The 22,760-nt window shown below is 36.7% G+C and overlaps 1 protein-coding gene across 15 annotated transcripts in view; it reads left to right on the top strand.

Annotated features, from left to right (window-relative positions):
• The window catches only part of PTPRT (protein tyrosine phosphatase receptor type T), a 1,130,358-nt gene that overhangs the window by 893,813 nt on the left and 213,785 nt on the right, over window positions 1-22,760 (top strand). For all 15 annotated transcript variants that reach the window (XM_055137540.1, XM_055137536.1, XM_055137543.1 and 12 more), the window contains exon 12: window positions 1,094-1,367. In XM_055137540.1, the coding sequence (XP_054993515.1) occupies window positions 1,094-1,367 (274 nt within the window). The remainder of the gene's footprint in view (window positions 1-1,093; window positions 1,368-22,760) is intronic.

The following is a 22,760-nucleotide window of genomic DNA, read 5'->3' as shown; positions in this document are numbered from 1 at the left end:
TGGTCAACACCTACTCTGCCAGACAGTAGCCTTATGCTTATGTTATTGCAGTACCAAGCAGAGAGCCATTAGTGAGCTGTAAGAAAACTAAGTAGGAGGGAAAAAACTCATCAAAGTAGGCAGTTTATAGAGGCTTTATAGGAGTATGTCAAGGATAGGTTTGGCTTTAGTGAAAGATTTCCACAGGCAGAAGTGGGCAGGTGGATGAATCATGAGCTGATAATAGTAAGATGTGGGATCCATAGGATGTTTGGATAATATCACGAGGTCTGGAGAAACAAGAATGGGGAGTGTATTATAAAATTTTCTAAAATGTAGCTTGGAAGCAAGACATAAAGTTCTTGATATTCTAGAATGAAGGGTTTATATTGTATCATTCATAGTATGGACAGTGCTTGGAAATGTTGAAGAGAGATATTGTTATAGGATTAAGACAGTTAATGACTGGGCTGGAGCGATAGCACAGCGGGGAGGGTATTTTGCCTTGCACTCGGCTGACCCAGGTTTGATTCCCAGCGTCCCATATGGTCCCTTGAGCACTGCCAGGAGTAATTCCTGAGTGCAGAGCCAAGAGTAACCCCTGTGCATCACCAGGTGTGACCCAAAAAGAAAAAAAAAAGAAGGTTAATGACTGGTTAACTGATCAAATACAATCAGTGGAACCCACTGAGTCCCTAGAATGGTTAGGCAAGTTTCCAACCTTAGCATCTTGAATGAAGGAGGGGGAAAAGGAGGGAACAAATTTACAGTGTCATATAGATCACTGCTTGTGGAGAGTGAGCACTGAGAGGCAGAAATGGAAAACTCAGTATGTGGCCGCTGGGAAGGCAACAATATTCTCCACTAAGACAAGAAATGCAGTAGAAGTAGATGGGTTTAGAGAGGTTGGAGCTGAGTTGCATTTTTGTGCCTATCCAGTGGGTGCTGGTTTGGACACATCAAAACAGAGACCAACCTTTAGATGGCAATGGGTTGGAAATCTGAGACTCAAGAGGGAGATTGATTGTTTACACATGTAAACAGAAACAATGATGATAAAACAAGTTGATTACTCCCTAGAGCTGCTCATTTGCTTCTTCTCTTTTATGTCCAGCGTGTATCAGCTAGTTGTCAAGGAGGAACGGCTTCAGAAGTCTCGGAGAGCAGCTGACATCATTGAATGCTTCTCCGTGCCTGTAAGCTATAGGAATGCCTCCAACCTTGATTCTCTACACTACTTTGCTGCTGAATTGAAGCCTGCCAACCTTCCTGTCACCCAGCCATTTACTGTGGGTGACAACAAGACTTATAATGGCTACTGGAACCCTCCTCTTTCCCCTTTGAAAAGCTATAGCATCTACTTCCAGGCGCTCAGCAAAGCAAATGGAGTAAGTATGGTCAGATGGAGATCATTTCTTGTCCTGTTTGTACTCTCCCATCCACAAATAAGGAGACAGCTTGATTTCTGAGTACAAGTTGACCTCCTAAGGTTCATGAGACATGAGCCCCAGGTTTTGTTCTATTTTGTTTTGTTGTTTTGGTTTTGTTATTGCAAATAAGGCTGTTTTTATTAGTATACCTATTCAGTTACATTGTGTATGGTTTCTTACATGCTACAGAGGTGCAGATGAATTTTGAAAAGGACTCCATACCCCATAAACCTAAAATATTTATTATATGGCTCTTTATAGGAAAAAAATCTATAGATTCTTCTCCTGTTAGAGGAGAAAAAAATTATCTCACTTGGGAAAATTACATATCCTGAATTCTGATTTTCTCATTTATAAAATAATAGCGCAAATGCTGGTAGAGTTCACGTGCTGCTTGTGCCCATGTGGCCAAGCACATGTGGCACCCGAACATATGTGGCACCCACATCTCCCCTCTTGAGATGTGTACTTTTTTTGTTTCTTTGTTTGTTTATTTTGGGGGTCACACCTGGCAATGCACAAGGGTTAACTCCTGGCTCTGCACTCAGGAGTGACTCCTGGCGGTGCTCAGGGGACCATGTAGGATGCTGGGAATTGAACCTGGGTCAGCCGCATGCAAAGCAAACGCCCTACCCATTGTGCTATCGCTCCAGCCCCAATTGCTGTGCTGGAATGATAGCACAGTGGGTAAGGCATTTGCCTTGCACGCAGCCAGAATTGAACCCAGACCCGGGTTCAATTCCTCTGCCCCTCGGAGAGCCTGGCAAGCTACCGAGAGTATCTCGCCAACATGGCAGAGCCTAACAAGCTATCCATGGCGTATTCAATATGCCAAAAACTGTAACAACAAGTCTCACAATGGAGACGTTACTGGTGCCCACTCGAGCAAATCGATGAGCAACGGGATGACAGTGATATAGTGATAAAATAATATCTATCAATTTGATCTTTGTAAATACACTTATGTTTTATTTAATTAGTTAATATTAATGCCTTTTTCATTATAATTAGCCACATTAAAAAGTACTTTTCTGGGGCCGGAGCGATAGCACAGCGGGTAGGGCGTTTGCCTTGCACGCGGCCAACCCGGGTTCGATCCCCGGCATCCCATATGGTCCCCCAAGCACCGCCAGGAGTAATTCCTGAGTGCAAAGCCAGGAGTAACCCCTGAGCATCGCTGGGTGTGACCCAAAAAGCAAAAAAAAAAAGTATTTTTCCTTGCAAAGACAAGGTAATCTTTTTTATGTATCAAATACTTCAATATTCAATAAGGGGTGCCTGTTGTAACTTCACGGAATAACAGATTAGAAAGGATATGAAGGTCTTCTATGCCTCTGTTCTTCCCCCTACACATAAAATAGTGCTTTACCTTAGTAAAGCACTATTGCAACATCACAGTTAACTATTTCTGGTTATTTATTATCTCTAATGACAGAGAACTCATTTCTTTAGTAATAAATATGATAATCTTTGATAATATCCTGTGATTCAGTTAAAGTTTTATATTTTAAACAAATAAATTTATTTTATTGTACTATCTCCCCATTGCTCTGGTTCACAATCTTTGGCCTTGAGGTAACCAGAGCAACCACAGACTCACATGGCATTATTTCAAATCTATGAGATCTTTTCTTGCATCCTGTTTTCCTCTATATAGACACACACCCATCTGATTTTATTTTCTGAAAACTCAATGCCTTAATTTCCTCTTTGGACACAAGTGTATTCCCTTCTCAGATACTTTTTGTGGACATATTCTAGATTGCCCTATTTTATTTATCAAATATATAAATAACATTGACCTACAGTAGACCTTATGGTTCACATTACAGTTATTTAGTACATGTGCTCTAAAAATTTATATAAAAATAAAGGAATATAATATGTACCCTTTCCACAATGTATCTGGAGAAAGGAAAGATGAGAAAGAAAGATCTGGTAAAGTGAATCACAATAGACCATGAAGACTCTGGGTGTAAGACAGAGCATATAGTTTGATGGTGGTAGTCATTGCTTCCAGAGAAACCTTGATGAGGAACTAACTAATATTTTAAGTGTCCATATAAATTCCACATTGGTATCTCTGTTCTATATTTATTACTTGTGCAAGAACACCTTTTATAGAAAGTGTAAGACTACAGGGAGATTGTTGTCTGCCAGACTGCTTTCCACCTGTTTCACTAGTCTTCCCTCTGCATGTGTACTGATGTATTGAGGATGCAGATATAAAGAGAGCAGAAACATCTGGGAGCCAACCTTTTCATAGTTCTTTGCATCCTATACTTAACAGTTTGTTGGTTATAAACTGATCTTTGAGAAGACCCAGATTGCCTGTTCTTGGCAATGTATCAACAGGGCTGTTGGGTTTCCATGCTGTGCAAAGGAACAATATCTATGAACTCAAGTCACTCTACCACACTATTACTAAGATATTCATACAATCCAGCAAGATAGTAACTTTACTGAACATAAGACACTGGCAAATGGACCCCCGGAGGAATTATTCCAGCCCAAAGCATGGTTATCCCCAAGCATAACATTACATGAGAAACATGTTGAAAGTTTTCTATTATATAGTACACAATCATCTAATACACCTTGTCCTCAAGAGATGGAGTTTACCCTTGGAGGGAAAAAAAACTCCTGCTCTCAACTTACTTTATTTAGGAAACACTATATACTATTCCTTCCAAGATGAATGAGGCCATTTAATTACTTAAGCCTTCGATCCCATACCACGTGTACTCTCGATTTGGAAATAAGATTTGTAGTAATGAAACAGAAGCAGGAATTGAATTGGATGGGTGCTCATGCCAGGTGTCTTGAGGGTATAGTTAGCCTTGCAGAAACAGAGAGGAAAAGCTATGGGAGCTGGGAACTCAGAGTGTGGTATTTTTTTTTTTCTGACAAGAGGAAAACCACGTGCTGCTTGAAATTACTGTGGTGCTCCTTCAAATTACTGTGTTTCCTATTAAGTTTTACTGAAGAGAGTTGGGCGAAAGGGTCATAAAAACAGGAAAAGCATTCTCAGTCAAAGAGCTCTCTGTGTAGGCCCTTTCAGATTTCTCTGTATCACAAAGGAAAGCAGACAATGCAGGTAAGCCTGGGGGAGTTTTGAGGAGAAAATGTTATAACCCAGAAATTCCTTATCAGCCAAGTTGTTGTTCTTGTGCAAATACATCAGAAAGACATCCTCAGTATCTAGAGGCTCCCACATGCCCCACTTCTAATAAATCATTCAAAGAACAATTGACTGAGCAATGAATCAAAATAAAGAAATCAAGAATAGAGAAAGAGGGAATAAAAAGATTCACAGTGGGCATAGACTAATTGAACAGAATGATAATGCTAAATAGTTGCTCAAAATGCATTACAGAAGAGAAGGCTAATATAAAATAGTTACCTATGAGAGGATGTATAATGTAAAAATTAACAATAATTATTCAACCCTACACTTCACTATTGTATTAACAAAAACTGAGAGGCAAGGGATTGATGAGTTTAAATAAATATCTGCTAATGTCCCTCTTTGGCAAGATATTATTTTTAAAAACTGCTATTTTCTCTTTTTTTTCCTTTTTGAGTCACACCCAGAAATGCTCAGGGGTTACTCCTGGCTCATGCACTTAGGAATTACTCCTGGTGGTGCTTGGAGGACCATATGGGATGCTGGGAATCGAACACAGGTTGGCCGCGTGCACGGTAAACGCCCTACCCGCTGTGCTATCTCCCCAGCCCCCAAAACTGCTATTTTCATTACTAATAGTTTTTTAAGTATAGTGTTCCTAATATAAAGATAGCTCCTCCCCCACAAAGTATCATAGCAATAGAATAGCAATTTACAAAGAAAATGAGAGGAGCCTGAGTGATAGTGGATGCGGTGCTTTCCTTGTACATGGCTGAGCCAAATTCAGTCCCTGGCATAACATAGGTTCCCCAAGCCTTCTAGGAGAGATCCTTGAATTCAGAGCCTGGAGTAATCACTGAGCATCACTGGATGTGCCCCCCTCAAAAACAGAGAAAGAGTAGAAAAATAAACAAAGAAAGCTGTGAGTAAACATGACAATCAGCAACTATAAAAACAAGTCAGAAGTCAAAAGCCAATATTTTAAAGTGGAACATATCTCCCTTCACAAAAAGGTGAAAAATAACTTGAGTCAAATAAGAAGTAAAATTTACCAAATCTATAACACTGAAAGATTAAAAGCAAAGAATGGGTCAAAGTTATAATAAACTAAGCAGATTAAAGCCAAAAAGAACATTTGTTGCAGCATAATGGGGCTGGCTAATTAACTATTTAAAAATTTTAATTGTTCCCAACCCTATTCCAGCAAGTCTCTTATTCTATGACTACAAAGGACGGTTTTTCAACTTAGTATAGTGGCTAAATATCCAGTCTTTTAAATCTGACAACTTGCACATAAACCCTTGTAATTATGACACTTTAAGCTGTTAAAAGAGCTATATAAGATTGATTAATTAAGTAAACACTGGCAAACATATGCTATGGGTCTGAGAAAGATACTTCTAAGAGGAATGAAATAGTAAGCCAAACAATTTTTTAAAAATAACAAAACAAAACAGGAGCCCTGCCTTCAAAGTGCTTACAATCTGACAGGATACAATCCCCCCAAAGAGAAATAATGTATAAAATAATTAATAGGTTTAGGGATGTTGAGGTAACTTATTAAATGTTACTCATTGCTTTGATGAGAAGACATTTAATCAGTTTCATGTGACATATTTATATTTTTAATTCTACTATGGAGAGTCCAAATATGACATGCCCTACGAGCCATAATGCTCAGGGTCCTTGTAATCATTTTCACGATATACAATCTGTTTATGGGCATTTGTGTTGGCAATTTTGATGACAGTAGTCATATCACATTTATCCATTGATTCTTTTACATTACAAAGGGCAGTCCCAGTAATCATAGTACTGTCATAGGTGTTGAATTTTCAACACTAGTCTTTGTTTTGAATTGGGCCATGCTATAAATATTTGCTTTGGATATAGCTATATTGTAGATCTATAATTTTTTAATTTTATTGCATTTTAAATAATAATTATATGACCCCTAAATAAACTCAAGAATCTCCAATAAAATGTCTATGGCATTTTATAGCTTAGGTTACACTGAACTTCTCTAGAGGAAGAAAATTGATTCCTTTGTGGGACTGGTGAAATAATTAGAATTTTCTCCTTATATGAAACCAAATCCAGTCTCCTCAGCTCATTTCTCTTGGGAACTTATATTAATTTATTAAAATAAAATTTTCTTTTCCATAGCAGGGCTTTGGAAAAATACGACAATATTGCCTTCCCATCCCTATCTACAAGGTTATTTCTTATTTGCATTTTCTATGTGATTGCATTCATTTCTTAGCTGGCTTAAGTTAAATATCTCCTTCATCTGATATTTTTCTCTTCATAAATAAATCACCATTTGCAATGGACTCTATAAAAAGGGATGCTTTATCTTCAGACAGTGTGAGATCATGCCTACCACATTTTAATTAACCCACCTCTTTTGATCATTTTCTAAGATATTCACTGTATCACTGTATCATTGTCATCCCCTTGCTCATCAATTGCTCGAGTGGGTGCCAGTAACGTCTCCATTCGTCCCTGTCATGTGCTAGTGTAGCATAACATGTAAGCCATGCTTACTCCAGGAACATGAAGAGCACATTATTGTTACTGTTTTTGGCATATCGAATACGTCATTGGTACCTTGCCAGGATCTGCAATACATGCAGGATATCCTTGGTAGCTTCCAGGCTCTCCGAGATGGACAAGTTTTGAGCTTTTATAGCTGAGCCAGAGCTGGTTTGTGGGTGTGTCTCCCACACACCTAACTTTTGGCCGTTTACTTTCTTAGCAAACTTGGCCCCAAGTTGTTGGGTCTGGCCAAAGGCACAGCAGTAATTTGGGGGTATCTGGAAGTCTGAAGTCACCATCAGGCTGCTGATGCACTTGCCCATAAGTACAGGTTGACCTGCTGGTGGCACCGTACCCTAGATCTAAGCTATTACTGGCCAAAATCCTCAGGATATTTTCTCATTTCAGAACATTAATGCAAGGTGTTATTTTACCTAAATCTCTCCTCTATTCTTTGAAGAACAAGTTTCTTCTCATCTTTTCACGCCTCACCTTCATTGTTATTTTCTCTGGGAGCTTTGTCGCCATACTATCTTAGAATCATTCATACTGGTACTCACTTAGGCATTAGATCTTTTTGTAATACTGGGTATACTTTTAGTTATTGTTTTGTATTGTTCATCCCTTCCTCACTAGACTGAGTGCTTCAGCAAGTAGGAATCCTGTTTGCTGCTATATTCTCAACACTGAGCATAGTATTTAAGGCAATTTAGATACTTGATAATCATTTGGTGAATGAATGGAGATATCATCTATTTCATTTTTTGCTGTTGGTCCCAGTTTCCTCAATTATGAACTGAAATAGAACATTTTGCCTCATTCAGCCATATTAAGGATTAAATGAGTAAAGATTTTTGATACAGAAATTCAAGTGTCAGTACTAATTTTCCATTCAGTGTAGGATATGCAATGGGCTTCTGAGCCATTTTTACTGAAGACAGGTATGTACAAAAGGAACGTCCTTTCATCAGAGTAGTAAGACATTTCCACAGATATTGCAAATTGCAACTCCCAGGCACCAGACTTCTGGGTAGCCTTGGTTTCCTCCAAGTCATTCAAATGGTACCCAGAGTGACTGTCTCTGTTGTAAACAGCGGGTGGGTAACGTTTTGCATTGTTTCTTTTCCACACATCCCAGAATGAGGTCTGCTGATTCTACTCTTCTCTATGTCTCCACCACCATTAGCCATGATTGTGAAGTTGAAAGAACCATAATTAGCGGTTGGATGCAAAACAAGTGTGGTGAATTTCATGAAAATATCCATCAGAAGCCATCTTTTGTTGGGCAATGCTGTTGTGCCTGTTTTATTTATGCAGAGGAAAAAAAACCTCTTTTCTTCCCATATCCTTTTCCTCCTGAGAGGCCACATTTAACCTGGGTGATGACTCTGCCAAATGGCGAGCTAAATAAGATAAGTGGGAGGTAGCAGGTGATTGTTCTGTTTCTCTCACTTTCTCTTCAGTTCCTGAACTCAATTGCCTCTTGAGAGCAGTTGAAAGCCAGATGCTATTTTGAATGGGTTCTTGTGTTTTCTGTGTAATCATGTTATAATAGATGGGATGATCTAGGTAGAGCTGGGTTGGGGTGGAATATATGCTCTGAATTAGTTGGTAGAAATCATAGTCAGTTGTGTCCAAGTGCTTTCAAAAAGAATGTTTGTACATGATAGTTTTTTGGTACCGTGGTGGGGTAGAGAAATAAGTTTGGCAGATTTGTTTCTAGCTGTATAAAGTTGAGCTGGCTACTTAATATCTCAGAATGTGTAAAGTGATTAATATTCTATTGAACCTAAATTTAGGGAGAGTGAATAAAACAATTCATAGAAAGCAGCTGTCAGTGGTTGCTATATTTATTGTTTTCCCTTTTGCTGTTTTCCTGCGGAATGACATGATTGGACCATACCTAACCTATTCCATGTGGAATTGACCTCACTTGAAAGCAGATAATGACTAATTCTAGGGGACTTCAGAAACTATAGCTGTATCGCAGTTGTTGATTACCATTAATTACCAATGTTTCCATTTCTTTAGATTCTTTTAAAAAGTTTTGTGTATGATTTCAAGCCTAATGTCTGATCTTTTGAATATTTTGAAATAATATATATTGTCTTATTTTGTCATTGTCACTGTCATCCCGTTGCTCATCGATTTGCTCGAGTGGGCACCAGTAACATCTCTCATTGTGAGACTTGTTGTTACTGTTTTTAGCATATCGAATACACCATGGGTAGCTTGCCAGGCTCTGTGGTGTGGGCGCAATACTCTCGGTAGCTTGCCGAACTCTCTGAGAGGGGCGTAAGAATCGAACACGAGTTGGCCATGTGCAAGGTGAATGCCCTACTTCTGTGCTATCGCTCCAGCCCTTTTATTTTGTAATTTTTTAAATTTTATTTTATTTGTATAAAGTTGTTCACAATGATTTATTATGTTCAGTATCCCAACACGGAGTCCACCATCATTACACCTTCCCACCACCATTAATTCCAATTTTTCCAACCACCACCCAATCCTCCCCAATAGCAGGCCCTAAATGATTTATTTTGTGCTGCATGTTATGATTAATTTACTGAAAATGACAAAAAACATTTCCTTTGAAGACCGTGCGTGAAGATTGTTGTATCTTATCCTGGAGCCATTAAGTCCTTATATAAGATATTACTAACATATTGTTACAGGTGAAGCCTTTTGTGTTAATATTTTCTTAATAGAGATTGGTTGCCTTCTACATTACACCCTAGCCAATATGGTGTGCTACTCCTGGTATGTAAGTGGTATGGAATAGGAGATGTCATGTAACTGCAAATGCAGCTGCACGCTCTAGGAATTCTAAAATTTTGATGGGGGGATGCAGCTGAAGTTAAATTTTTAACTGGATGGTGACTTTAGGGTCCGGAAGCATTTCTGCAACTTGCTGATCTCTTCCAAGATTTATTTATGAGTCTCTGGATCATGACCAGATAATGAGTTTATATGGTGCCAGAGGCAGTTCATGGATGTGACTGCCAGGCTCCTGGAGTTTAGGACAGGTCACCCATCCAAGACTCACAGCCAAGAGTTTGACTTCATTTGATATTGTCTATTCCCTTATTTTGCTTCTCTCTCTCTCTATATATATATGTATATATGTATATAAATATATATGTTCCTCTATTTTTTTGTTTCTCTTTAAATATGTTTCTCTATTTCTCTAGATTACAGTGAGATAATCTAGTATTTGTTCTTCTTTCTCTGACTTATTTCCTATCCATGTTACAGCAAGCTTTAAAATTTCATCTTTTCTTAAAGATGCATAATATTCCATTGCATATATATCTAACCATCTGTGGTTGGGCATCTGCATTATTTCCATATCCTAGCTATTGTACTTAGCATTACAATGAGGAAAGATATATAGGTATCTTTTTGAAATAATTTGGATCTGATCATGTTTTTCCCAACCTCTTTTTCTTATTCTCTTTCTAGTTTAGTGAATGTTCATGTGGACAATAGAATGAAAAAATGTAGGAGATCCAAGCTCAAATGGGTTAAAGTGAAGACTACACAAGAAAAATCCTGGCTTGCATCATCAATGTTTTCAAGGAGTTTGTTTAAAAAAAAACAACTTTATACTGTTTAGGATAAACTAAGATACACTGCATTACTAAGCAGTCATAATATCTCAGCATATTAACATAAAAGTAAAATTTTTCACTTTTCGATAGGCACAAAATGGATCTGCAGAAGGACTTAGCTTACCATATCCACCAGTGACTCAGGCTGATATTCATATGGAATGATGATCCTTCAACCTCCAAGACAGAGACAGTAAAAAGTGGGAATGAAGGCATAGGTTCTAAAAAGTTTCACTCAAATGACCTGTCACACATCCTGATTGTACTTACATAGTGCCTGAATTTACATCATTGGATTTCCGGGCTGCTAGAGCACCCTGGAATCTCATAGAGTCTCATCTGCTTCATACCATATTGGGTTTTTAGTCACTTCTCACTCTTTGCCTCTATGGAGATATAGTAAGGATTGTCTACTACCTCCTATGACATGGTTCTACATTGAAAGGCAGTTTTTTCCTAATTCTGTCATGCAGTTGAGTGGCCTCAGAAAGCATTAGCTCTATAACCACTTTGAGGAGCCTCGCCTGGTAAATGACCCTCCCAGTTCTTGTTTTCAGAAGTGTCTAGGTGTCATATGAGGCCTTTACCAGTTCTCAGTGGATCTTTTCTCTAGAGAATCACTTGGTCCCTTGGATATATGCACTTCCAAGCCTCCATTCCACCATTTGTGTCTAATTGCATGATCTTGAAAGCTCTGAACTTCTGTTGAAACCCTGCTGAGTCTGAAACTTCTTTCTTGAAGTGAGAGAGAAATTCCCTTGGTGTCACCTTGTACAAATACCAAGATGGTTGCTCCCAGGATGCTCATTTATTTTTCACTCACTCACAGTTCCTACAGATTTTATTATCATGGTATGAGACTCGAGGGACCTTGAACATTTTCCTTTCAATGCAAATAAGCTTTAGACTAATTTGGAGAAGGAAGTGAAGGTTACCCAAATGTTGATGTCCGATCATTTTGTCAGTCTAGGCCTGGAGTCATCGATGCTTCATATCCCATATTCCAAAAGGCTCATGAAAAGTAAGGCAAGTTTTCCTATAATGGGATCCTTCTATTAGCTTGAAAACTGAGCAACTTCATGAAGCTTGGCCCATTTAATATCCAAATAATGAGAAAATGCAGACATCAGTAGGGAGATTTCTTTAAAAACTAAGAATATAGCTTCCATATGACCCTGCAATTTTGCTTCTTAGCATCTGTACCAGCAGTGCAAAAACATTAATTCAAAATTACATCTATGCACCTTTGTTCACTGTCATACTAAGTACAGTAGCTAGGATATGGAAATAACCCAAATGTCCAACAACAGATGATTTAGATGTATATGCAATGGATACTATTCATCTGTAAGAAAAGATGAAATCTTGCATCTTGCTGTAACATGGATAGAAAATAAGTCAGAGGGAGAATAACAAATACCAGATTATCTCACTCGTCTATAATATATAGAGAAACAGAATAAGGGAATAGACAATATTGAGCATGGTCAAACCTTTGGCTGTTGATTAAAAATCTGAGATTACCTAGTAGGGGTATAGAGGCAGAAAAGAGACTAGGGCTGTGTATGGTTAGACTATTAGGGATGGTCATGGAGGCTTTTGGACAGTAGTAGTGATGTAATACCTCTGGTCATGAAAATTAATAGTTTTACAAAACCATTTATCAAACTATAGAAAAATTAAATGAATGTGTTAGAATTCAGAAACTAGATCTATGGGTTTAAGAATTGAATTTTCTTTTTTTAGAGGGACATGGACAGAATTATCTCTCTCGTATGCAGGATATAATGAAACATAATGTTGGAATAACAAATACCCCCAGGCAATAGAAACAAGTAACATGAGAACTGGTCTTCAGTAGGAAATATACCACTTGTGGGGGATGGGGGATAGGACAGGGAGGGGGCAATATCTATAGTGGAGCAAAACATTCAACCAGGAATTGGTGCCTAAGCGTGGTTAAGTGTTATGATGAAATGCTATCATGAAACTACAAAGTTAGTTATGATTGTATTTTACTATACTAAACTATAGTGCAGAAACTTATTTTTAATAAAGAGACTCTCATAGAGGCAGACAGGAGTTATTAGTGGAGGGAGGTGGACACTGGTAAAGGGATTAGTAGGAAAACATTGTATATGAAAATACAATCACAAATAACTTTGTCGTTTCATGGTGACTGAATTAAAAATAATTGAGTTTTAAGTTTTCAACCACTGACATGGTGAACCTCAGTTATTCAATAAAATTAATGGATCTCAAAGTTTGTTAACTTTCAACATCCTTGATGAGCATCCTGGATTGAAGTTTATATTGCATAGGCTATCACTGACAAGATTTAAGTACTCTGAGTCTCATTTGAAATTTTTCCTGTGTTATTATTATTATTAAGGTAATGTGATTCCAATCGTGTTGATATTTTTCTTTTGATTTGCAAATGTACTGAACCTCCATCCTCACCAAAGTGCCACAGACCCTTAACCCTGTTGTGCCCATCACCTCATCCTTCCCCATCCCCAACGCCATCAACCTCCATATCCTCTTGGTAACCTCAGTTCTATTGTCAGAGTACAAGATGCTGTTTTCATTGTCAATTGTTCTTTCTGGGATGCTTTTTATTCTACATATAAGTAAAATCATCCAGCATGTTTCCTCCTTCTGACTTATTTTGTTCAATGTGATATATTTAGTTCCATCCCAAAAGACAAGATTTTTACTTTCCTTGGAACTGAAATTCTGTTTCTTATAATATCTTACTATGTTTATAGGCCATAATTTATCCATTCCTATGCCATTGGGTGTTTATCTTGTTTCTAGATATTGTCTATTGTGGGTAGTATTACAATGAACATAGGTGCACATCTATCTTTTTTCTTTTTTTTTTTCAGTTAATGTTTTTGCATTCTTGGGATAGATATTAAGGAGCAGAATCTCTGGATCATTTTGAGAAGTCTCCATATTTTTTCCTTAGAATCTGAACCAAATTATATTCCACCAACCATAAATGATGGTTCCTTTTTTCACCACATACCCACCAGCATTGACTGTCTCCAGGCTGTTTGATATATAGAATCTTCTCACAGGTGTGAAGTGATTTCTCATTGCCATTTTGATTTTTATTTCTCTGCTCTACAATGATAAAGAACATTCTTTAACATCACTACTGGCCTTCTATATGTCTTCTTAGGAATTGTCTGTTTAGCTCCTTTGTATTCGTATAGTTGAGTTTTGTGAGTTCTTTCCATATATCTTATATACTAGCCCTTTGTCAAATGTCTGGTATGTGAATATTTTCTCACATTCACTAGTGTGTCTTTATTTTAGCAATCATTTCTTTTGCTGTGAAGAAACTTTTTAGTTTGATGTAATTCCAGTTATTTTTGTTTTTGTTTACTTTGTCAATAGAGTTGAGTCAGCAAAAATTCCTTGAAGTCAATGTCTTAGAGAATTTTCCCATGTTTTTCTTGATGTACTTTATGGAGTTGAGTATACTATTGATTTTTTTAATCCATTTTGAGTTATCTTTTATACATAATATGAAATGGAGATCCAACATTTTTAATAAGGATAACCAGTTTTTCCAACCATTTGTTGAAGATTCTTTCCTTCATTTTGAAAATTTAGAAGTCCATAGTATTAACTTCATAAAATTTGAGCAAATATTAAATGAGAATATTTGTGGGAAAAATATTTCTCTTGAGGTGTGGCATGTAATAAGCACTCAATGCCAGATATCATGATTATAACATAAGTTCATATGAGGGAGAATATGGAGATGCATTAAGGGAAAAACAAGCAGATTTGTAATTTCACTCCTTTTAAATTGATCAAATTGATTCCGTCAATACTGAATATTTATATACAGTGTACAGGAGGAGGGAATTCATGGGAGAGAAATGGAATCAGTAAGCCCATTGTAAGCAGAGACACCAACTTGTACTCAGGATGCATTGAGGAAAATGAAATTTAAAGGAAGCTTTTGAACATATAGTAGTGTTCAAAATGGAGAGTTGAAAATTCTCTTTTAGGCTCTTCCTGGGGGCTCAATTTTGGTCAAAATACATCTTTTATTTCATGATTCTCAACTTTGCAAAGTCATAAACTTAATTTATTTGGTTACAGGGTTGGAGAAATTCAAGTTAACCAGATGCACAAGAGACTGATAGAAGTATTAGGCAATTATTTTTTAAACTGAATTGTTCCCTTCTCTCCTCCAAAACAAACCCTACTTGAGAAGTGTGGGTTTCCCAAGATATCTCATCATTTTTATCCAAGCTTTACGGGTTCTATTCTATAATCCTCTCTAATGCATATACTATTTTCATCTCAAGTTTCTCCATCCTACTTCTGAATACCATCATCTCTTGTAGAAAACTCTCCACAGCTTTCTGGTTGGTCTTCCCATGTCCACTCTTAACTTGCCTCAAACCCATTCTTCAGCCAAAGGAAGTGTCAATTGATACCGTATCTTCATTTAAGCAATAAACCAGTAAGGCTTGAAGAGACTTCTTCTTTTTGGCCAAAGGATGCAACTTCAGAAGCAAGAAACTGAGCTTTATTCGAATTTTATGTGTGTAAAAATGCAGTTAGAAAATTCTATGAATTGAGGACCATGCTTTAAACCAATTCCACAGAATGTAATCTACTGAGGCTGAAATCAGCAGGAATCCCCAAAAGACTCTGAATTCCATCACCCCGGCCCTTATTTTTCTTTTACTCCACCAGATATGACCAGTCTCAATTCTCTGTTTAATCTTGAAACACCTGCTGGCCCTGCCATTAACATCAACAAATAATAAGGAGCTGTACTAATAACAATTATCATAATAAATTGGTCTTTGATTACATTTGTCACCTGAGAATTTCAAATACTTTGCAAACATCAATTTGTAATTGCAGCTCAAAGGATCCCTTACAGAGAGCAGGGATCATTAAGGTCAGATAAGAGCCACGCAGGGAGGCATGAAGGACAGCTCTCACTTGGGTGGATTGAGATCTGGGAATCACTGGTCTCTGATAAAGGATCCAAGCTCCACGAGGCCCGGAGGAGCCACACTTCTGACATCCCAATTATGATAATTTGAACAGCTGATCCATGGTTTTGAAGCCCTGGTACTGAGAAATGAGAAGCATTCTCTTTTATAAGGGAGCCTGTAGATTAAGCACTTTCCTTGTTCAGGCAAGAAAAGAAGCAGGTCCAGAGTGGTTAAAAAAATGATTGGCCCTAAGGACAGAGTAACAAGGTCAGGATTACAGCTTAGACCTAATCTTCTGTACTGTATCTGTTTGTGCTGCCATTATGCCCTCATTGGCCATACTCTCGTATATAAAGAAACAGTGATATGATGATGGTGATGTTGATGGTGGCGGAGGTGATGGTAAAAAATCCTAATAATTAGCTATCAAGAACTTGCTCTGAGTAAATAGGGGAATACCAAGATAAATAAGATATAGCGCCTGCCCTTTGGGAAACCAGGATTCAGTGGAGAAGACAGTCATGAAAACAAATGTGTACAATAAGCTGTATCAGAAATTACATTGGCAGAATACCCAGGGTACAGCTGGAAGTCTGGAAATGGAAGGGATAAAGAGATGCTTAGGAAAGCGCAGAAGATGGTGACATTTGAGCCAAAAATTGAAAGATAAACAGATTCTTGCTATGCAAACAGAGGACAGGGAGTGTCTGGCAAAGGGAGAACCTGGGAAAAGGTCCAAATTCTGGGAATGCCAATGTGAATTTGGGGAAATTTGGTGGGGATTTAGCAATAGAGAATAGAGAGAAGTCCAGAGAAAAAAGGAGAGCAGATAAGGTAGAGAGTGGTAAGGAGGATCTTTGGATGCCATGCTAGAAGGCTCGTAATTTATTCCATTGAAGAAAGACAGAGAAAATCATGTTGAAAAATCTAATGTCAATTTGTTAGGGTTTTTAAAAGTCCTGTACTTTTTTACATCTTTCAGACATTTTGCAGAAATTTCTTTTTTCAAACCTGTGAGGGTACCATTCTTGAGGTGAGGACACCGTGAATTGGAAAGATTAAAGAATTAAACCCCTCCCCCTCCATATTTACCTACTCTGACTCCACCAAAGAGGAAAAAATAGAATTGGAATGTCTAACTTAACTCTTTTTGTGATATATGTAAAATGTGTCAAGATTGTATTTTTGTACCCTTGGAGTATATTCCCTGGGTCATATGAAAGCTCAATTTCTAGTTTTTTGAGGAATGTCCATATTATCTTCCCAAAAGGCTGGACCAGTCAACATTACCAGGAGCCATGAGGGAGAGTCTCTTACCCTACATCCATGCCATCACTAATTGTTCTTTTTGATGAGGAATGTAGACACTGGTGAAGGGATTGATGTTGGAACATTCTATGCCTAAAATTCAATTATAAATAATGTTTATAACTTTGTATTCCATAGTTATTCAATAAAATTTTTAATTAAATAAAGAAATGTACCAGGAATATGTCATCAATGAAGAGATGCTTTCAAGGTATCACATGTGATAAAATATGTGGAAAGTATCAGTTAGTAAATAGGCAAATAATTTCACATAGCTGTAAGTGAGCATAGAAAGGACTGGTATGATAGAGAATGACTGGAAGGCAGGATAATTGAGTTGGATGATACTCAAGGCATTTTTAAGAAGGTAACACATGAGACTGCAAATGAAAAGGAAGTGAAGACCTGCGGTGTTCCAGACAGAGAGAATTGCAAACACATAGGCCTTGAGGGTAAAATAAATCCAGCACCCACAGGGATTATAAACAGGCCCAACACGCCTAACAGTGGAGAGTAATGAGAAGCTGGTTCAGAGAAATCAGTGTTCATTTATGCAAAGCAATGAGGGTGGAGGGGGAGGAACTTGAATTTCATCCTTAGTCAACAGGAAATCCATTTGAGAGTTTTACATAGGGGATAATCTCAACTCTCTTAGAAAATTAAAAGTATTCTTGATAGCACGGGGAAGAAAATTATCAAGATCGAGAAGAGTATGGGTCATCAACTGTACAAGAAGTTATTGCATTCCTCCAGTCCAGAGATGAATGTTTGGATTGAGATGGTGACTGGTGAGAAAGGGAGAACATGATCAAGTCAGGATGTAAACTTTTCCCTTCTCTTTATGTCCCACTTGAAAAATGTGTTAACGACCTCATATCTCTTCATTCTCAGCAATGGAAAACAAATTATTAAATGCTTCCTTTCCAGCAGGTCCGACTCTGGGGGGGGCGGGGGGGTCTCCAGACAATAATACTGAATTTTTTGTTTGAATGTAATCAAAGTGAAATTTATCAGCTACACAGGCGGGGTGGGGAGGAGGTTTACTGTGGCTCTTGGTGGTGGAATATGTGCACTGGTGAAGGGATGGGTGTTCAAGCATTGTGTAACTAAGACTTAAGCCTGAAAGCTTTGTAACTTTCCACATGGTAATTCAATAAAAGAAAAAAAGAACATTGTATGAGGGAAAACCAAGCTGGAAAATGTGTGAATCTGTATCTGTACCCTCATGGTGATTCACTAATTAAAGAATAAAATAAATTTTAAAAAAAGAAATTAAAAAAAAGATAAAGAAAAAAATGTGTTAATCTGATAACATTTCAAGTAGGTACAAAAATGAGAAGAAAACAGACTCATTTTTATATGTTCATAACTCATCTTCTCTGGTGATCAACCCATAGTCTTACTTCTCTGTGTCCCAACTCATTCCTCTGCTCGGACAAATGTTTCTGTTTCCTTAGTTCAAGGTAATTTCAGATTTACAGGACATTCTCAAAAGTAATATGTAGAGCTATTATAAACCATTCATTTTTATTCCCTAATTATTTACACATATTGTATTTGCCATTCTGTTTCATGCTCTTCCATTTATTTGCTAATAAATCAAATCAAATAAATTAAAAAACCAATCTATCAATTATATATTAATAAATAAGCTATCATCCCGTTAAACCTAAATAGTTCAATGTCAATTTCCAATACATTTCTAATCCAATACAATGTAATAACAGTGAATGAATTATAATACATTAATATTACTATATTTTATTTATATATATGCCTCTCAGAGAACCTGGCAAGCTATGGAGAGTATCCTGCCCACATGGCAGAGCCTGGCAAACTCCCTGTGGCGTATTTGATATGCTAAAGACAGTAACAATAAAAGGTCTCATTCCTCAGACCCTGAAAAGAGCCTCCAATCATTGGGAAAAACAGGTAAGGAGAGGCTGCTAAAATCTCAGGTCTGGAATGAATGAAGACATTACTGGTGCCCGCTTGAGTATATCGATGAACAATGAGATGACAGTGATACAGTGATATTTTGTTAATATCTATGTGATGATCTTAATCCCAGTTTTGCCAATTGTCTGTTATGTGTTTCACTTTTTGGAAAATAGTCTGGTCCAGATTAATGTTGCGATTAATTTTCATGTCTCTCTAGATACTTTGTATCTCTTTTGTCTTGGTTTTCATGGCTTGACACAAAACTTAAGAGTCAATTGTTTTATCTGAGATTTTCTCACAATGAGATTATGGTTGTGCTATTTGGGCAAAAGGAATCAACAAATTTTATCTGGTATTAATGGTAATGTCACCTCTGATCACTAAGAGTTTCTTCCATGTTTTCACCATGGTTTTCTCCACTATAAAGTCACCATCTGGGGTCCAGAGATTTAACCAAGTGATTACGCACTTGCCTCAGTTTTATTTCCAGCACCACACAGTATAAATAAATTAAATGAAATAAAGTCACTATTTCTCTATAATGATATGTTTCTAGACAATGTAAACATCGTGTTCCTCAAACTTCCATCTCCTGTCTGTGATGTTTGTCTAAATCACCCCTCTCCTATGTGGACATACACTATTCTCCAACTGTTCATGTGGTTCAACTGATTTCTGTCAAAGTGATAAATAAGAAAATCTATTTCAATATGGTTTTAATTTCAATTCCCAATATAAATGAAGTTGACATCTTTTCATATGCTTAGCAGACATTTTTACATGACTTTAGAATTACTTCCTTATGTCTTTACTTAAGTTTCCATTAAATTTTCATTTTCCCTTAATTTCTAAGAACTAGTTATATATAGCTATATATTCCTTCCTTCCTTCCTTCCTTCCTTCCTTCCTTCCTTCCTTCCTTCCTTCCTTCCTTCCTTCCTTCCTTCCTTCCTTCCTTCCTTCCTTCCTTCCTTCCTTCCCTCCTTTCTTCCTCCTTGCTTCCTTTCTGCATTTAACTTCAGATGCTTTGTGTATAAGGCATAAAATGTAGATCTAAGTTTACTACCTCCCCCAGATTAATTAAAGTGGCTATCTTTGTCCCACTAATTTGAGATGCTACTTTTCTTATATTTTACATTTTCATTTGTTCTTGGCTTTTCCCCCTGGATTTTGCATTCCATCCCCAACCTATTTGCCCATTGGCTGTACCACACTTCTTTAATTGAAATTCTGTGCTTTAACATCTGATCAGCTAGGAGCCTTCCCCCACCCAGCTATTTGTTCTTTCAGTAATTTCCTCATTCTTCTTGCATAATTTTTTCATGGAGGCTTTTGTGTAAACTTATTTAATTCTATAAAATGTTTGCTATGAGCTTTACTGAAAAAAATTTATTTTTTCATTAATTAGAGCACCCTAAGAAGTTGAATTATCTTACCTAGGAACAGGGGATATCTTTTTATTTGTTCAGGTCCCTATCTTTAACAGATGCTGTTAATTTTTATCCATACAGATTTTATACTTATTGCTAGTCTGTTACCAAGTATATAATCTCTGTTGCCATTGAAAATGGGTTCACTACCATCCTGTACTTGGACTGATTACTGTCTTTATATATGGCTACTATTTGCTAAGTGTGTTAATTTTATATTTTTCTATTTTATCATTAATTATCTGAGTATTTTCAGATATAATGCATTATATGCAAACAGAGATAGTTTGAAGTTTATTTTTCAATTTATATACTCTAATTAATTTTTTATCCTATGATACTATGATATACCCCATAGCGTATTCATATCTCCAATACATAACAGATATATACATACCTCTAGGAGAGCTTGGCAAGCTACCGAGAGTATCCTGCCCGCACGGCAGAGCCTGGCAAGCTATCCGTGGAGTATTCAATATGCCAAAAACAGTAACAATAGGTCTCAATCCCCTGACCCTGAAAGAGCCTCCAATCATTGGGAAAGACGAGTAAGGAGAGGCTGCTAAAATCTCAGGGCTGAGTGTAATAGAGACGTTACTGGTGCCCACTGAGTAAATCGATGAACAATGGGATGACAGTGATACTGTGATACTATAGTGCCATATAAGTATGTAGTAGAGACATAGGACATCCCTACCCCTTGTCCCCGCCAGTATTTTATATACTGGTGTTTTTATATTCATTTTTATACTCTTTTTATTTTCTCTAATTCAATACATTCTGCTTTTATCTTTATTACATACCTTTGTTATCTTTAATTGCTGACTTTTTCCTTCTCTGGATTTTGTGCTAGAAATTTAGTTGAGTATTTATATTCTTTTGTCTTATGGATATTCTTTCATCTACTTTCTGTCTAAACTGTCTTTTATAGATTCATAGAGTTTTTAAAAGATATATATATATATATTGCTTAAAGCATTAACATTGTTACTTATAATTTGCTCTTCTACCTCCTATGGTCAAAATAAATGATTTTGTAAATATATTCAGATGGAAGGTCTTGGTTCATTTACAGATTATCTTAGTGAATTCTCATTTTCCTATACTAGAGTATTGTTTAATTAGCTATTATAAGGTCAATTTTTATGAATGTTTTGTAAGTTATCAGAAGAAGGTTTTTCTGCTCTTTAAGGCTATATAAGGTTTGATCTGTGCCCACACACTCTGCCCAATTATTTTAGCTTTTCTATAGCTTACCTGTGTTTTGGCTATTACATCTGTCTTACATCGGCAGTAGTATTCTATTTGTCTTTTTTGCTCATAAAGATGATTATTGAGGTTGGTGTGCAGATACTCATATCTGCCATATTCCTTGTTAATTGTAGATTCTAGCACTAAAAGTTGTCCTTTGTACCATTTAATGCTTTTTAAATTGCATTAAACTCTACTGTCTGATATTAAGACTGCTTCTACTACTTAAAAGTTTTTTTCACTTGCCATTTATACTTTCTTCCATTTCTTTATTGTTGCATTTTCAAATCACTTTGCTGCAGTTGTAACCTTTGTATACAGCATATAGTTGCACCTTTCTTTATGAGATTTGAGAACTTTTCCATTTAATGACATGAGTTAAACTCATTCACATTTGTTCCTCTCACTGATATGTTTGGTCTCAGTTCTGTGAATTATTCTTTACATAACAATCAAAACTTACTATGTTAATTTGTAATATTTGCAATATGTTTTTGCCTATTTTTAAAGTTTACTTTGATATTTAGAAGGTTTTATATTTTTAATCTATTAATTATCTTTGTTCTTATGCTTCTTAATATCTTTAGTTCTCTTTTAATTTAACCTTTTCCAATCTGGTTTGTGAACTTTTTCCTAGAAATATTGAAGTATAATTAGCAAATCAAGACTACTTAACATTTAAGGGATGCAGGCGATATTTTGATATATTCATGCATTGAGAAATAACTGCCATAAATGAGCTAATTAACATATTTATCGCCTCACATAGTTTTACCACTGTGTTGTAAGAACACTTAATATTTATTATTTTAGCAAATTTCAAGTAAAAAACAATAGGTATCAGTCTTTAGAACGTAGTCATCCTGAATAATTCTCAGACCAACATTTCTTTCATGCCCCCCAACCTTCCTGTCCCTGATAATCATCATTCTATTATCTGCTTGTATAAGTTCATTTTCTTCAGAGTCCACCTGTAACTGGTACTAAGCAGTATTTGTCTCTTTGAGTCTATTTCATGCAATACCATGTCCTTCAAGTTCATCCATGTTGTTATATATAGCAGAATCATTATGAAGGCTCTGTAACCCCTAGTCTACAACTTGAACCAAATGCAAGAGGAGAAAAGGTCAAATTACAATTACAAATAATGGTGATGGTGAAGGCAGGTG

The sequence above is a fragment of the Sorex araneus genome, chromosome 5 (assembly GCF_027595985.1).
Source record: "Sorex araneus isolate mSorAra2 chromosome 5, mSorAra2.pri, whole genome shotgun sequence".
Classification (NCBI taxonomy): Eukaryota; Metazoa; Chordata; class Mammalia; order Eulipotyphla; family Soricidae; genus Sorex; species Sorex araneus.
Note: the sequence above shows the minus strand (reverse complement) of the source record. Positions and strands in the feature narration are given on the sequence as shown.